This window comes from Asparagus officinalis, chromosome 5 (genome assembly GCF_001876935.1).
Source record: "Asparagus officinalis chromosome 5, Aspof.V1, whole genome shotgun sequence".
Lineage (NCBI taxonomy): Eukaryota > Viridiplantae > Streptophyta > Magnoliopsida > Asparagales > Asparagaceae > Asparagus > Asparagus officinalis.
The window spans coordinates 39475384-39493037 of NC_033798.1; the positions used below are offsets into that span (position 1 = coordinate 39475384).

A 17654-nucleotide genomic window follows, 5' to 3' on the forward strand; every position below is an offset into this window, starting at 1 on the left:
TGAACCCCACGAAGTCATTTTTAGGGATGTCGAGCGGTAAATTCCTCTGATTCGTCGTCACGACGAAGGGAATTCACATAAACCCCGACAAGGTGCAAGCTATTCAAGAGCTTCAACCACCCAAGAATCTCAAGGAATTAAGAGGACTGCAAGGATATCTGTCTTATATCCGAAGATTCATCTCAAATCTCTTGGTTAAGTGCTAATCCTTCTCCAAGCTGATGAAGAAAGGTGTTTCCTTCGTATGGGACGAGCCTTGCCGACAAGCGTTCGATGAGATCAAGACTTACCTATCGAATCCACCGGTCTTAGCGGCCCCGGTCTCGGGGAAACTTATCCTGATTTATGTGTGGGCAATAGAGCATTCTCTTGATGCCCTCTTAGCATAGAATGACGATGCCGGCCATGAGCAAGGCATCTATTACCTGAGTAGAACATTGCAAGAAGCCGAACGTCGATACCCCATGGTCAAAAAGGAGTGTTTGGCCTTGGAGAAAGGTATATGGGGAATTATTCATAGCAGAGGTATAATTGACCAAAATTTATCATGTGATATAATTTTAATAGATACTGGATGATGGCATCAAAGCTAAGTGGGACTGAAACATATCAGAGATCAAGTTAAGTAGCATAAAAGCTCTAGCGAGTATCGTAGGTAAACTTTGCTTGGGCCGTACTGGTTTAGGCTCGTGACCCGGCCCGCCTTGTTCAAGGCCGGGCTAAGTCAGAGTGAGACAGACCTACTTCTCTGATCCCGGATCTGGGACTAGACCCAAGCCGACCGACGACCTGCCTAGGTGTGGGCCGTGCCTGACCTGGCCCACGACCCATGGGTCGTGGGTCGGCCCATGGGTTTTTCGTCCAATTTTTTTCCCTATATTTTACCATTTTAATTATATTAAATTTGTATTTACAATTTGAAAATTATTTTTGATTTATTTTTTAGTAATTTAAACTTGTATTAAACTATTTTTAAACTTGTATTAAAAATTTTAATTCCTTTTAAGTAGACAACGACGAGCTTAATCTGAGCTTAAAGATTAAATGCTTCGTTTCTCAATGGGACAAAAGGCCCACGAGCTAAGGACCTATGACTGTTTTGTTTTATTGGCAGCTAGATATAGACCCAAAGGACTAAAGGAATAATTAGGCTAACCAAAAAATATATAATAGGTCGGGGTGGGTCAGACTGGGCCTAGTTAGGATTGGGCTGGGTTAGCGTGGGTCGAGCTTACTTCTGTGACCCCGGGTCTAGGGCTGGACCCAGCTTGGTTTGTGACTTGGGTATATCCTGGGTCGGGTTTGGGCTCGGCCCATTACGGACTAGGCCGAGTTGTGGCCCATGACGGGCTGGGCCAGATCAGCTCGCGGGTCGACCTAGCCCACGTCCATTCCTAGTCACCTAAGCACCTAAGTAACACTTAGTTTTCACAACCTAAGATTTGTCAAACATGTTATTTATATGCACTTAAAGGGAACTATCTGAACAGTCAGATTAGGGGGCGTTTGTTTCAAATACTATAATTTTAGGATATAGATTTCACCATGAGATATGAAATCCATAGGTGTTTTGTTATGAGTTGAGAATTCTAAAATGTTGTTTGTTTCATTAATATTTTGGTATTTAGAATACTACAATTTGTAATATTTTATTTGTTTCAAGCTCAAATTGTGGCATTACAAAATGCCAAAATTTTGTAATATGACGAATATGCTACCTTGGTGAGGTTAGCTCCCACAAAAAGATAAATTTGGGATTTGTCAAATCCTCTCCAATTAAGAGTTTTTTCCCTCTCCAATTGAGAGGATTTGCCAAATTCTAAAAATTGAGCAATTTTAGGATTCAATATTCTAATTTTTTTTAAACAAACATCATATATGGAATCCCAAAATATAAAAAAACTCAATTTTTGATCTAAATTTTTGGTGAAACAAACTCCACTTAGGGGCTGTTTGTTTGTATGTTTTTACTATGTAAAAGGATGGAAAGTGAAAAAAATGGGTCCCAATGTCAGCTTTTATCACTTTACATTGTTTGTTTAAATTCTCTTTTACATGAAAAGTTTACACCTTTTGATGAGGTGTCACCGAAAGCAAAAGCACCAAAATTAGGAGTGATTTTGTTGGAAATCTGACACAATGTCATAAATGTGTCCAAAAAATAATAAAAAAGTCAAAACCTTGTAGAAAGTGGTGAGGTGGATAATCACTTTTCATTTTGTGTCATAAATACTCTAGTTTACATTACACTATCCAAACAATGTAATACTATTATTTTAGGATTCACAAAAATTCCTAACCAAACAATGTAAACACTCGAATGGAAAGTGGTGAGGTGGATAACCACTTTCTATTTTGTGTCATAAACACTCTAGTTTCCTAAAGACATCCAAACAGCCCCTTAGGGACTGTCTGTTTGCATAAGGGAGAAGGGGAAAACCTGCCAAAAGTATCAGATTTGGTAGGTTTTCTTGTAAAAACATCTTTTTTAGAAACGTTTTTACAAGAACACCTGCTAAAATTAATATTTTTGATAAGACTTTCAACCAATTTCCCTTCTAAAAGAAGGGACCAAACGCGCCCTTAACGAAAAGGAGGTTGGCGGGATTTTAACAGTGGCTGGCAGCAAAACAGAAGTAGGGGTAACATCACCGTCCTCTCACATTCCCGCCCTTCGAGGCTCTCACACAGGGCTTTTTTCTTCCTTTCTATCCAGCTCAAATTACGGAGAAAATCTCGCAAAAATGGCGAACGAATCGAGCAGCGACAACTACAGCGTCAGGGTGAACCTCGTCGCCAAGGTCTCCGAAATCGGGCTCCCAAAGAAGACTGAAGAAAATGGTTCGTTTTTTTTCTCTCTCTCTTTCTCTTTTTCAGAACCCTAGTTTCGGTTAACATTTTAGGGGTTTCGTGTCGATCAACCTTTCCCCTTGGAGAGTGACTTTTTTGGGTTTTTATGGATTTTTTGAAGGTAGTGATGAATAGCGGTGGATAAAAACTAGTGTTGAGTTAAGGCTTTAAACCTCGTCTTTTAACCGTTTAGGAAATTTCAGAAATTTTTGTTTTTTTTTGTTTTTTCAGATGTGACATTTGAAGGAATGATGAATGGCGTGGAAAAGCCAGCTTTTATCTTGTGGGCATAAACCCTAGTTCTTTAACTGCTTGGTAAATTTAAAAATGAGTTTTTAGCCAAGTTTGGACATTAAGGGCCTGATTGGTTATTTCCTAAAAAACCAAGAAATAGAAATGAAAACCAAGAAAACTCAAAAAGTACAATTTCATCCATTTTCATCCCTAAAATCCATCCACAATATCTAATAAAATATTATTTTTATTCAACAACTCATCCACCACATTTAATAAAATATTATTTTTATCCAACAACTCATCCACCACATTTAATAAAATATTATTTTTATCCAACAACTCATCCATCACATCCATCACATTTAATAAAATATTATTTTCATCCAACAACTCATCCACCACATCTAATAAAATATTATTTTCATTCACAACATCACTCAACTCATCTCATCATTTCAAATCACTCACATCATCCAATAAGATGGTGACAACTCATCTCATCTCATTAATATTTCATTTCCATCAATTTCCTCCCAAAAAGCTATGAAAACAATTTCCTTAAGTGTGGGTCACATCATCCAATAATATAATGACAACTCATCTCATCTCATCTATTTTTTTATTTTTAAGAATGAACCAAACAAAAGAAAACAACCTATTATAAGAAATATGTTTCTTATAATTCATTTCCTTATTTTTTTTCGCCAACCAAACAACATCAAAACAAATTATCTTAAAAAATCACTCACATCATCCTATAATAAGGTGACAACTCATCTCATCTCATCTCCATTTCTTTGATTTCCTTCTTCTTTTAGCAAACCAAACACTCCCAAAACAATTCTTCTTAGAAATAGTTTTCCATTTCTTTGATTTTTCACTTTTTTAGGCAAACAAACAGACCCTAAGCCAGTACTTATGTTTGTACATAAGGTTGAAGGGATATTTGGTACCGACACAATATGGGTGAGATGGGTGAGTGGAACTGGATATGATGTTGATCACTCTGAGGACACAAATAGCACCACCTTGGAACAAACAACATATAATTGAGGTTTGCCGATATCTCCAGAGATACACATATCACCACCTTAGAGAGATTCCATGAACACTACTCCAAGGACCACGCCTTAGAGATATAGGTGAAACTCTTTCTCATTGGAATCCACCAAAGAAATGTGGAGCAAAGTGAAGCACAATGCTTAATTATAATTCAAAGTCAACTTGTACCATTTCTATTTGGCCTAAGGATATCTATAGACTTGAAGCCCTAAGGATATCTATAGACTTGAAACACCCCTTCGAACAATAGGATTATAGAAAAAAGACTCATTAGTAATGTAGAAATATTAAATGACATGTTTGACTAATATAGAGAAACTAAATATCCTAGAAAACATAACAGTTTGAGTTTTTTTCCTTTAAACCCAAGGTTTTATCTTGATTTATTTTTAAACTAAAGTTGTTGAACTTGTCCCTATGAACCTAAAAAACTTACGTCCTTTGATGCTATACTTATAGGTTTTAATGGCTATACTTATAGGTTTTAATGGCTGTACTTATGCTTTTTATTGCGGCTTAATTGCACTTAAATGCCCTATATTTTCCCCAACCTTGCACTTAAATGCCCTATAGTTTCAAACCGAACAAAAAAAATGCCCCAAGGTATTAAAGTGTTGCAGATGAATGCCCCATGGTTTAAAAAACCCAGATGATGTTATCTTTTCTCTATGTCACATAATAGAATGTACTAAAGTGAAACTTTTAGAAACTTTGGGGTATTTAAGTGAGGCCATTTATAAACTTTGGGGCATTTATATGCAACATTGGGTAAACAAGAAGGTATCAATGTGCTATTTTGAAACTTTAGGGCATTTATCTACAACACTTAAATGCTTTGGGGCATTTTTTTTGTTCAATTTGAAAAAAAGAGATCACTTAGGTGCAAGGTCAGGTAAACTATAGGGCATTTAAGTGCAATTAAGCCTTTTATTGCTATACCTACAAGTTATTGTTGCAATTTATGTCTGTTGTTGCTATATCAACAACTTTTTGCTGTTATACTTATGCCTTTTAGAAAGTTTTTCTCATCATATTTAATATGAATGAAGATTTTAGAACAAAATTTTCATTGAAATCAAAATTTTAGATATTTTCATATTATTAATTTTCATTAAATGTACTACATATTTATGAGCAATCATGCGAAATTGTGATTAAAAAAACAATAATAAGGATTAGGATTAATAAAGATGGAAAATTTAATACTATAATTGTGCACAAATATTTACGAGGAATTGGTTGATCGAAAATTGATCGAAAGCTGGCTCAATTTATACCTTAAAAGAGTATCTAAATGTGATGAATTAAATGATATGAAAAGTATTTAATGGGTTTGATGAGAGTAGAAGAAAGAAAGGTCTTGTGAGTTACGAAGGTGAGAGAGAAAATAAATGAAGAAGTAGTAGAAGAGAGGAAATTGGGAATGGAGCATAAATAGTAGATTTGGGATGAAGAAGTAGAGAGGATTAGGGATGGAGCAGAAATGGTAGATTTTGATGAAAAAGAAGAGAGAGTCGGTGATGATGAAGACGAGAGGGAGAGAAAGGGTAAAGATTTGGGATTTTTTAAATTTTAGGGGGGGGGACTATATAAGTGTACCCTTCATTTGAGAGATTGGGTTTAAAGACAACTACACACATGATTGTTTGGGTTTATAAATACAAATAAAACTACGTGGGTTTAAATAAGAAATCAAGGTGAAACTTTGGGTTTAAAGGTAAAAATCCCCAAGACTTTGGAGACCTCAACACAACCTTTAATTGAGAGCTATGCAACACAGAAATTTTCTGAATTGAGAAGTTTTGAGACCAATGTTCAAGAACATGGTTTTATTATCTATGTGGTCTGAGAGCGAGCCACGATTACTAGGATTATACGCTGATTAATCGGATTATGCTGGATTATGTGTTTTTGAAGTTTTTTAACATGTATTTATTATTTTTCTTGCATAAAAATGTATATAAATCATAAAAGATATAACATATACTAAGAAAAATGCTAATAAACATGTGATTGAATAATCAATAACTAGATAACTAATTAAACACTCAAACCAATGCATCCATTATCCATGCGTACATCATAATTAACTAGCTACTCAAATAAAAGTTACTAAGTAAACACTTAAACTAAAATAAAACTTTCATAAACACTAACAAAAGAAGTATTCTTCCAATATGCACTTCAAGTTACACAAAAATAAGGAGTTTTTTCAGTTAAAAATCACTTTTAACACCACGAATAATTATCAGTTCTAATTTTGATCTCAGTTCAAAATCAGAACAATATCCTAAAATAATTATACTAAAATCAAAATTGAAGGAGATATCAAAGAATTGAAGGTTGGAAAAATCTGAAGTCTCAGATTTCTGACCTTTGATAGATATCACAGAATTGAAGGGGAAGTCCACGGAAGATGGTGAAGACTAGAAGCTTCAACGGATAATGTTGAACACTAGGGTTTTGGGATCAGAAAAGGCGCTGAAGACTGGTGGAGAAGAATGGAAGAGGAGATCTTGTCAGCAGAAGATGGTGAAGACTGGTTGAAGAGGCTGAGTCGAGGGAAGATGTTGAAGAGGAGATCCGGTGGCTGGTGGAGAAGGAAGATGATTTAGGGTTTTGTTTTCTTTTTTTTAACTTGGATAGAGACACAGGGGAAAGTGTCGGGGTTTTTAGATAAGAAACGGGTAGGTTTTGGGTTTAAAATATGTTCAAGTTCATTTTTTGGACCTGAAACCCACAGTAACCCAAAAGAAAAAAATGCCCGCATATACATTTTATCCGGGTGATTAATCGTTCCACTCAATTATGCGGTTGTCAACATAATTGAGCGAATCAGCCCATCTTTTGGAAATGGGCTGATTCTGCATACTTGCCCGCATATGTAGACGAGTTATCCGCCTTTTACAACACTGTTTGAGACCTCAACACGACCTTCAATTAAAGTTGCTTTTGAAAACGCTTCACACCCCTCAATAGAGAAACTAATGTTTCTAATTGATTAGAAATCGTACAAAAAAATTATTAAAACATTTAGAGATTTGAGACCTGAACATAAGCCTCAATTGAGAGCTTGATTCAGAGGTGGTTGTAAATGCCATCCATATTATATTCCATCCTTTTTTTAGAAAAAAATATTTATGTTTGTTCTACAGTGAAGTATCTTTTATGGTTAAGGGCTTCTAAACTCTTGTGCATATTGTAATTAAACTGCCAGAAAATGTTTATTTCATGCGTCCATTGTTTTGACATCTATACCATTTCATTGATTTGTTAAAATGGAGACAGCACAATTGCATTTCCTCTTGAATGATCTTATTTCTTCTTTCTTCCCCTACAGATTACTGTCTTGAATTGAAGCTTGTTGATACTTCTTCAACACAAGCAATTTCGGTGAAATTTTTTATTGAGGAGAGAACAGACCTGGCGATAGTTGAGTCTCCTGGGGACATAATTTGCCTTCACCAAGTTGAGGTAATTTAAGAACTGTGATGTAAAAATTTCTAAATACGACATAATCTCTCTTGTTCATTGTGTATAATATAATATTCATTCTTTTCTAGTTTGTGATTTCTTAACTAATTTTTTTCCTCTTACTTTGTTGTTTTCGTATATGGATTACTTGCAATAATTTGTCCTTGCTATCATATTTTTGGTATAGTTTATTTCTCAAGATGGAACTGTATACAAAGTGCTTCAAATATCTCTCTGTTTCCCTTCTCTTTTGGCTATTCTCTTTACATATCATTTTAATAAAAAAGACACTTTTTGCAATTTATCTGTGTGCTTCAAGTAAGATGCATATGTTAAAGTGTATGTCTGAGGTGCTATGATTGAAATGCCTGCAATGCAGAATCAATTTTCTATCTATATCACCGTGCTTACACTTTGCCTCCTATGCTGAATGTTGTCTATTGGAATGCTGATTTGCAGCTTATTGCAGTTCGTTAAGTGCATTTTTGATTTTAATAAGTAAACTAGTGTAAAAGGACTTAGTCATCCAGCATAATTTCGAGAGGGAAGCAACCACCGGTTAATGCTTCAATGCATACAGAAGAAGTAAAAAAACCATACTATGCCCAGGATGGAAGTTGGAAAACACACGTGTAAAGAACCATAAATATACATTGTTTGAATATACAACAAACTGGATACCATATACAAGTAGCAGGACAGCATGGTGGATATTTGACACTGTTCTAGAGATCGTAAAATGCACCATTGAGCATGGTGGTCAGCTATTATCTTTTTATTTCTTGTTTTCTACCTAGCAAGGAGGCTTGTCTGAAATAATAGCGCAAATTATGTGATTACTGTGACAATCTTATTCTGTCCTGTTGTGTTGGAACCTTTTCCTTTCCTGGCTACTGTCTCTTATATGTTCTCCATGAATTGACTAACCAACCCAATAACAAGGGGATGTCTAGTTTAGTAGGATAAGCCATCTTTCCAGCTTAGTCACATGCATTAAGATTTGTCCTTTACAATTCTACTATCTCAGACCATGAGTCAGGCAGGATTCTGCTCTATAGGGGTATTATTAGGTTGTATGACATGTTGTGGAAGCCAATCTCTTGCAACAAATCCATAGCAGACGTTTTGTAAGAGGGTACAATCTCTTATTGTGGACATCTTTAATACATAAATGTAGTAAGAAACCCCATTTCTAGTAGCAGCCTGCTTCTTGTGATACGGTTTTTATTTTAATCAATTCCTGTAGTCTCACCACCTGACCACTAATATGATTTACACAATAAGGATCACAATGTTAAATAATCTCCCTTGGACAAAAACAAAGTAGTCAACATGATTGTGCCTAAAACAAAACCAATAACCACCTGGCTTAAATTTTCATGCCAAATATGAGTATACCACTTACGACCGTCAGTTGAGCCCCCCTAACGAATAAAACCCAAAGGTTGCTTCATGTACACAAGATCACTATTGAATAAGGCATTCCTTACCATGGAGGAAGTCATGCTGATTTCTATCTACCGATCTTTATTTTGTTCCCATATATGACTTATTTGAAATATTAAAAAAAAAGAAGGATTCAATTTCTCATACCTTTCCATGTAGATTGATTTTTTTATTGGTGGTCAGACCTTAGAATAAAAAAATATTAACTATCTTTAACTAACCATTTTAAAACTATTGATATGATAACATTTCTGCATTCATTATGGTTTGATAATAAACCTAAAAATTTTCAAGCATTTCTTTTTCAGGTGAAGGTTCATGATGGATATGTTTATTTTCTCTTCGACAGTAGAACATCTTCATTTGCTTTGTTTCGTGGGAAAACTGGTGCGACGCTAAAACCATATCAAACATCTGACAATTTCATTGCTACTGATTATGTTACTGTAGAGAAGTTAAGGAAATTGTCACTCGAGCAATTTGATGGTGCAGGTAGGTACGAGGCAAAATTGTTTCCCACTTTTGTTTGTATTGCAATGTATGTGCCGGGTTGAAATTTTGCTTGGCTTTTGGCATTGTTTGAACACTGTTTTTCGTTTATTTACTATAATCTTATATATTTTATCATAACCTTTCTCATAAGTGGCATTGTTGCTTCATTCACAAATATTTCCAGCAAGGTTCAATTATCATGTTCCATGACTTTTACACCTTTTATGTGAAAAAATAGAGGAAAACAAGGACGAGGACAATGAGGGTAACAGCATCGGTTGTTTTTGCCCTCCTCTCATCACCTCAGTTAAGAGTGCCTCCTCACAAAAGATATTTAAGATCATCCCAAGTAATGCCTTTGAGCTCATAGGATGGGTGTTGCATACTTAGTTTTTCTTGACATCAGAAATATGATTTGTCTATGATATTGGCATCACTTTTCTTGTTTTTGGGATTCTTCTTCTGATCTGTTGTCTTTGTTATTGAGGTGCACCTACAAGCCTATTTTTGGTACAGAATATCAAAGTTGGTGAATCTTTCGATCTGGTATGCAAGGTAAGCATTTCGTAAAATATGCTATAACTTTTACACTTTAAGAAAAGTTGTGAACGGAAATTAAAAGACGTTTTTGTTGGTTGTATCAAAGGTTGTTCACGTGCATGAAATTTCTGAAGAGGAATGGATGCTTTTCATCTGGGATGGAACTGATGCTCCTATGACTTTTCAAACAAAGTAAATATTACTTTATCATTATTACAGTTACTTTTTGTTACTTTCAAATAAATCCATGATTATTTCTCAAATTTATGAATCTTCGGCCATAGTACTAAATTAGCATGCTTTCTTAGCAATCATCGTGTTCACGGAAAGAAAGAAAATGGTTTGTTTATGGGGGTATGCAACTTTAACAAGTGTGCATTATGAAAGGATTAGGGTTGTTAAGCTTATTCGGTTCAGTAATTGAGGTCATTTCCATAATTGAACATGTTTAGCATACATGTCTGTGGATAGCTAAAATTGGGGATTAGAATAGTATATAATTTTTGTATCTACAAGGAAACATTTTATTTGATAACAAAAGAAAGAAAGAGAACTACTTCCTTCAACAAAATTGTGATAACGTAGTGACAATTCTACTTGGATTAAATAGTGAAAATTCAAACTTCGCACTCTTTAAGTTTGAAGCGATAGTGGCTTAGAGGATGTCGTGAAACTTGCAAATAAGTCTATTAAGAAAATGCTAATTATTATAGTTGAAAATATGAAAGAAGCTCATAGAATCAATTAGCAATCATTGTCTCTTTTTATCTATTGGGACGCTAGTTTTGTTGATCTTGATCATTCAGAGCATAAATTGGATCAAAGCTTGAGGTAAAGTGAATTAGGTATTTTTCTAAAACAAGTAAATGAATCATGCATCTAACGTGTAACAGGTAACTAATCGATGAACGAGCTGTATAACCTGAAAAATGAAGTAGCTGAAAAACTATAAGCCATGCTCTCTTTTCCAATTTTTCTTCCTTCTTTTCTTTTCCTTCTTTACATTGCTTGTTCCTCCAATTCTTATTTCTATTTCCTACTGCTCCTGTCTTCTTTTTCGCTTTCTTATATACTTCCCTCATGCATCGTCCTCCTTCTCTTCTTTCCACTCTTTGTTGGCTGCCAAAATAGAAAAACTAAACAGTAGGTCTAATAGCTTATTCCTTTTTCTTAGTATTTTCATCTTTTCTTCTTATTGCTTTTTATTTGTTGGTTGAGAATAATATGTATTGGGTCTCATTTCTTCTTCTCTGAGCACAGTTTAGACCCGGTAAAGGAAAATCCGTCCCTTTTACACAGTGAACCAACATCTTTGTCAGAGGAGACATTATCCTTATTTCCATGTCTGGGAACTGTTTTGAGGATATCTACTGGCAAGTTTTTTGAAGACCTCGACTGTTTTCCAGTTGAGGGCAATTGGGTTAAGTTATACAATGTGTTGTGTGAGCTTCAATCAGATATTTGGACAGGTGTTATGAATTCTGATAGCAGAATTTTTATTCTGTCTGATGAGGATAGGAATGTGAAATACCGTGAAAGGTGACTTCTTATCACAAACTGATTTTTTTTACCTCTATGGATCTAAATTTCTGACTTAACATTTTGTCAATACAGGGTTTATGGTGAACGTGTAGCATTTAATATTGGACAGATTCCTTTGTCAACTTCTCTGGACTCTGCCTGTATAACAGGTTTAGCTTCTTATAAACTTAAATTCTGCACTTCCTGGTTCTTTGTAGGAGGTTTCCTTGATCCTTTATGATGATATATGCTATTTCTTGCAATTAATTGATTTGTAATTCACTATGCATCGAAAACACCTAATACTGGATGTGGACAAATACTGTGTGCAAATGCATTGTTACACACAACTGTTTCATAAGTCATTTTGATGCTAGGTTATGTACCAAACCTGCCTTCCGTTTATGTAACATATTTCTACTTCTTTGTGTGTGTGAGCGTGTGCCTGTGATGGAGAGAGTGGTATAGTACATGTCAGCATATATGAGTTTTAGGGAGATAAATTGCCGTGACAATCAGATTATGGGTTTCAGTTGGTCTTCCTTTCATACAATTAGAAAAAGTTGTAGCTCACTACAAAACGGGAAGTTGTCTTGTTGCTTCTGTTTAGAGTAGCATAATACTTGAAGCTTAAATAGTTGCATAGAACTTGAACATAAGTTGATAAACACCTTATTTGCTTGATTTCCATGAAATATACTCTGCAAAAACTGATAGCCCATAAAATCTTATGATACAAGTTTTATGGAGAAAAAGTTGAACATAAGTTGATAAATGCCTTATCTGTTTGATTTCCATGAAATCTATTCTGCAAAAACTGATAGCCCATAACATCTTATGATCCAAGTTTTATGGAGAGAAAAATAGTTAGCCCCTCCCAGTAAAAACTGAAAATTGGATTTAATAATCATGTTTCGAGAAAATTATGTGGGTAACAAACAGATATGTTGAGATATAAAGGGAGAATTATGAAAGTGCAAAAATATGTGAAATAGTTTTTCATATTGTATGCACTGTTTCAAAAAACCTCCGCCTAGTCCGCTTAGGCGTACGCCTAGGCCTAGACGGTACCTAGGCCGCCTAACTAGCGCCTAACGCCTAGGCGGTATTTAGGCTGCCCACCTAAATTTTACGAGTGTTTAGGGGAGCATTGTCTGCTTACGTGGATTGCACCCTGTAGACCTTGATTGTGATTTTATGTGTCGTAGTCTACACGTCCTCCAAACTCCATTAACCTCTAAATATGAACATCTTCACTACCTCCTCCGACCTTCAGCAAAACCTCATCGATCACCACTTAAATGAAGAAAGAAAAAAAACGCCCAGAAACCTCTTAGGCGCCCGCCTAGGCGACTAAGCGCTGGGCGCCAAGTCCGACGCCTAGAAGCGCTCAACGTTTAATGTAACATTGATTGTATGCATCAATGATGAAGGGATGTGATATTCGAATGATGAATAAGGGCTCTTGATCATCCAATAATAAGGATCTAATGGCGAACATCAATAGCACCCGTCACTAACATGAGCACCACGGCTTCCACCAAATTGTTTTATCCCAAACCTTTGAGGTCAGCAACATGATGACTTTTTCCCCCATTCAGCTTTCTTAAGAGCCATCTCCGTATTTAAAATTAACATCCATCTAACTGTCGGAATTCATGTTCATTTTAGTCTATCCTTTTCCCTTGCGCCATAAACTTTGATTTCCCAGACCCTAGCACTTAATGGTCTCTTTGCACATGCCCCAGCCATCAATTAATCCCATCAAGATTCGGAAGATAATGACTACTAGAGACTAAAGAATGCTTGTTAACACATCTGAGTGGTCTTGATGAGCTTGAGAACATTAATGTTTGGTAGGCTGGGTGCGTAAATGATAGTTTTCTCCTATTTTGTGTTATATTTTCTTCTTCTTCTAAGGAATATTTTGTTCATAGTATAGCAAAAGAACAGGATAAGGCATTGAGTGAAAGGGTTATATTTACCATTGTCCTTTTTTCCATATTTCAATTGGATCAAAATGCATATGTCCTGGTTATCAGTCAGGCTAATTAGCTTGATCTTGGTAATGACTATACCAGATCATGGGCTATTTATACCTGGCAACTGTATATCTGGTTGGGATTAGGTTCGCCAGTATGATTGGAAGTGATAACTCTGTAATATAATAACTGTAAAATGCAACATACTAAAAACTATATCTAATGATTCAAATCTCGTGATGTTGCTATCAGATGATTGTGGCTATGTAAGCTATTTGTTGATCTTTTGTTTGGAGAGGTAATGGACCAGTAATGGCTGGGTACATTTAGAAATTTTGAGAGTTATTTTGGTTTAGGTTGAGAATGCGGAGTATAGTTATCAGTTTATCACATGTCTAGGTGACACACAAAATGGTAGATGTGAAATGGTCAACACATAGGTCTCCTAATGGTCTTTGTTTCAATCACCACCTTCTGCAATAAAGTTGTTGACTGATTTGCTTTTCCTCATAATTGACCAGAATCTGTAATGGCGAGGTATGACACACGGCTTATATATTATGCATAAGAGGTCTTCATATCTTTGTTACAGAACAAGAAAACCTAAAGAGAAGGGGAAAAAAGGAAAAGAGGAAAGGCAGAGAAGCATGCTTTTGAGCCAATATTACGATTAAGAATGAGTTTTAATGAGATATTTCAGTTGGCACCAGTGATTGATGGTTCTCGTTATATAGCAGGAGAAATGAGCTAACTTTTTTCACAGTCATTCTTTTGTGTTCTTCTAGAGATTGCCTCAATATATCCTAAATTTATCATTATATTAAGTACCATGATGTATATCTTGCATCAACCAGCATGATTCCTTTTTTGTATCTAATCCTCTGTCTGCACCTGTAGTCTCGCATTTAGAGTTTTATTTTCATACTATTTTCTGCAATTCAATGTTCCTTTGGCAGTTTTTTATTTAGGTACTTTCATAACCCTATTGTTAAACTTCCATCAAAGTACAAACTAAATCTGATATGGAGTCATTTTTTTTCATAGCACTTTTGTTAGATAGTTTGACAGAATATAACCCTTTCTGCAATTGAAGAACCTTTTCTTGACTTTGTCTCATTTTAACAAATTGAATTTTTCTGAAGATAGATTATATAAAAATGCTTATAATAAGATGGGATCACACTTTCATGCTTCATGTTTCAGCATGTAAGAAGATGGGCAAGATTTAAAATGGTCTGTACTTTGCGTTACTATAAGCTCGCTCATATACTTCGGTAATTTGTTTAAATATTTCAGAGACTGAATATGAGGATGTTGCTTAGGGACGTTGATGGATTCCATCCCGAATTCACGGGTTTGCTTCTAAAATTTCATGTTATAATTTATTTTGTGAGTTTTGCTTGTGTACATTGGAAGTAGAATGAAACCAAGAGTCAGTATATACATACTAAGCTCAGGTAGCATCACGTTGGGATATTAGGGATTTATTTAATATCTTTTTTCCTTTGTTTTTTGTTTTTTTATTTTGTTTTTTTTTGTAATTCCAGTATATTTGAAACTCGGGCTATGAATAGAAGTTTTTGTCCATCTCTGGTTCTTCTGCGATAGTAGTGGTTTATACGTTTTGTAAAATATCTTGCATGCTAATGTTTAAATCAAGATCCTGCAAAATAATAATCGCAATATGCTTTAACATCCATGTCTGTTTAATATTGAATTGGTAACAGGGTATGAGCTCTAATGTTTTGAATTGTTAATGTTATATAATGGTTAATATGGAAGCCAATACTACAGATCTGCTGATCATATTCATTTTCTGTTGTACCATCTGGCTTATACTAGTTGTCGACTTTATTATCAAAAGCAACATGTTTGATTGTATGCCAAGAAATGTCTCTGATAACCCAAACGTGAGGCACTGCATGACGTGTCATTTAATTCTCTCTGCATCTTAATTCTTTTCTGGATAAGTATTTGTGATGACATACAAGTCTGCAATTGCAATTTTATTGGTTGGGGAAAGGTGGAGTGGGGGATATTTGTACACCTGTTTGTTTACATAAAATGTCCACAGTCATTTCCATATTACCATTGTTTTATATATTTGTAATATAATCGATATATTGGTGATATATTCTTTTATAAGGTTTGCTGCAAAACGATATGGTCTCAATATTTTTTACAGTTTTACCCTTGTTTGGCACATTTTGAGCGATGTATCTCGGACATGAACGATATATCAATTCATATGTTGGCCGATATATCCTTTATACAGCTTGTCACAAAACAATATACCGCTTTTGGTCTAGTCGAGGAAGAAAAAGAAGGCATTGGCATTGGCTCTGGTTGGGGAGGCAGCAGGGGGCGGTAGGTGGAGGATGTAGAGCAGGTGGGTGAAGGGTTCGACTCTGGTTGTGAAGAGGGGTATGTGCTTGAGGCTTCGTTTTGGTTGATGGAGAGGACATGAAGAAGCATCGAATTGGATTCCTTCTGTGAATTTCTGGAGGTATTGTTTTCTGGTGTTTCTTCTGTCCTAAGAAAGAACATAGGATGGGTTGATGTGGAGGGAAAAGCACGTACGTGGTCTCAGGGATAAATGGGGTTTGGGGTGGAGGGAAAAAATTGATAATGAAGGCTGATGTGGAGGGTTGATGTTGAAGGGCTCCTATGAAGGCTGATGTTGAGAGGGATTTGATGTGGAAGACAGTGAGGGGAGTGAAAAATCGGGTTAGGTTCTTTGAGGGGAATGACTCTGATATCATGTTTCCTGAGGAAATTAAAGACTTGAGAGAGTCAATTTATCATTGCTCTCTACTTTTATTTATAATATAATACTAATGTAACTCCTAATTTCGTAGTGGCCTAAATAAATCTCTCAGAGTATGCACTACATAGGGAGAAAACTTGTAGAGGGCCTTAACTAGGGAGGCATGAAACCTTTCATCACCTTCATGAGTCTTCAAATAATCCAATGATACAAAATGGCAATTAATATGCAAGATAACCATTTTACTGTTGGCTTTCGTATGCTATAGTAGTCTTACAATAGTGAGGAAATACTTGGAACCTAAGTGTCTTAACTGAGTCCTGAACCTTTTAAGACCAGCATGAAGTCTTATGATGATTGAATGTAGTAGCTTAGATTCAAAATGATCGTTCACCCTTATCTATAGTGCTAAAGTCTCCAAACATTTGTAAGAAAAATTAAGATGCGAGGGTTCTAATAATTGAGAATGACAGATATCACAAACTGACGACTTTCCTTGGTTACAAAATGCTGTAATAAGCATGAGTTTTCCAACCTCTCCATGAATTTTTCCATGTTAACCAATTGGAAGTTGTAGTCATAAGGCCATAGCAAATGATTTTATTCCAGCGAAGCAAGATAGTTTGAAACATGGATTCTCCAAAGGCGATTTCTACATTTTTCCACATAGATCCATTATTCTTATTCTCTCTTTCTACTCCCACACATAAAAAAGGGTTTGCATAGTACCAAGCACAAATTTGGTGCTTGGTAATGATGTGGCTCATTCTCATCCACTTATTTAAATGAAGACCGCCTTATCATGGGTGGACATGGATTGGATAATTGAATGAATAGAAGTGACTACTTCATTACCAAGCACCAAATTTGGTGTTTGGTACCGAACATACCCATAATTCTCATCCAAATTTTGTGAAACCTCCCTCCTACTGATTTCACTTGGATAATTAAGAAGACACGTTATCAAGAGAAGATGGAGAGAGAAAAAGTTCTTTTGTTAACCGTGTTTTTAATTTCACAAACAAGGCTGTCTGAATTTTCATTTTCAATTATTGTAATCTTCTCTTCATAGGAAGTATGGTCCAGTAAGTAACATCTTTTATGTTCATTCACCATATTCCTGACTGCTTATCCAATTGTTAGAGGCCTTTTGCACTCCGGTTGTCTCTCTTAAATTCAGTTCACCTGCAGTTGTTAGTTGTTTAATATTAAGATAGTTGACCAAATATTCTTTCTTTCGATGGATTGAGAGTGGGAACTCTAGTACCTATTTTTTTTAAAAA

At 35.4% G+C, this 17654-nt stretch overlaps 1 protein-coding gene across 1 annotated transcript; it reads left to right on the forward strand.

Moving 5' to 3' along the window:
• LOC109843573 (protection of telomeres protein 1a-like) lies at positions 2550-15191 on the forward strand. Its single transcript, XM_020412515.1, has 10 exons — positions 2550-2636; positions 2717-2841; positions 7490-7623; positions 9378-9561; positions 9800-9910; positions 10049-10116; positions 10208-10293; positions 11362-11640; positions 11716-11792; positions 14901-15191. Exons 2-10 carry the CDS (start codon positions 2745-2747, stop codon positions 14924-14926), a joined length of 1062 nt encoding a protein of 353 aa, XP_020268104.1. The 5' UTR covers positions 2550-2636; positions 2717-2744; the 3' UTR covers positions 14927-15191.

What these genes read in the sequence shown, in the direction of transcription:
- LOC109843573 (XM_020412515.1), top strand. Translation starts at nt 2,745, where the DNA reads ATGGCGAACGAATCGAGCAGCGACAACTACAGCGTCAGGGTGAACCTC. An exon ending in TTTGCCTTCACCAAGTTGAG is followed by an intron (nt 7,624 to 9,377) that starts GTAATTTAAGAA and finishes TTTCTTTTTCAG; the next exon opens with GTGAAGGTTCATGATGGATA. An exon ending in CTTTCGATCTGGTATGCAAG is followed by an intron (nt 10,117 to 10,207) that starts GTAAGCATTTCG and finishes GTTGTATCAAAG; the next exon opens with GTTGTTCACGTGCATGAAAT.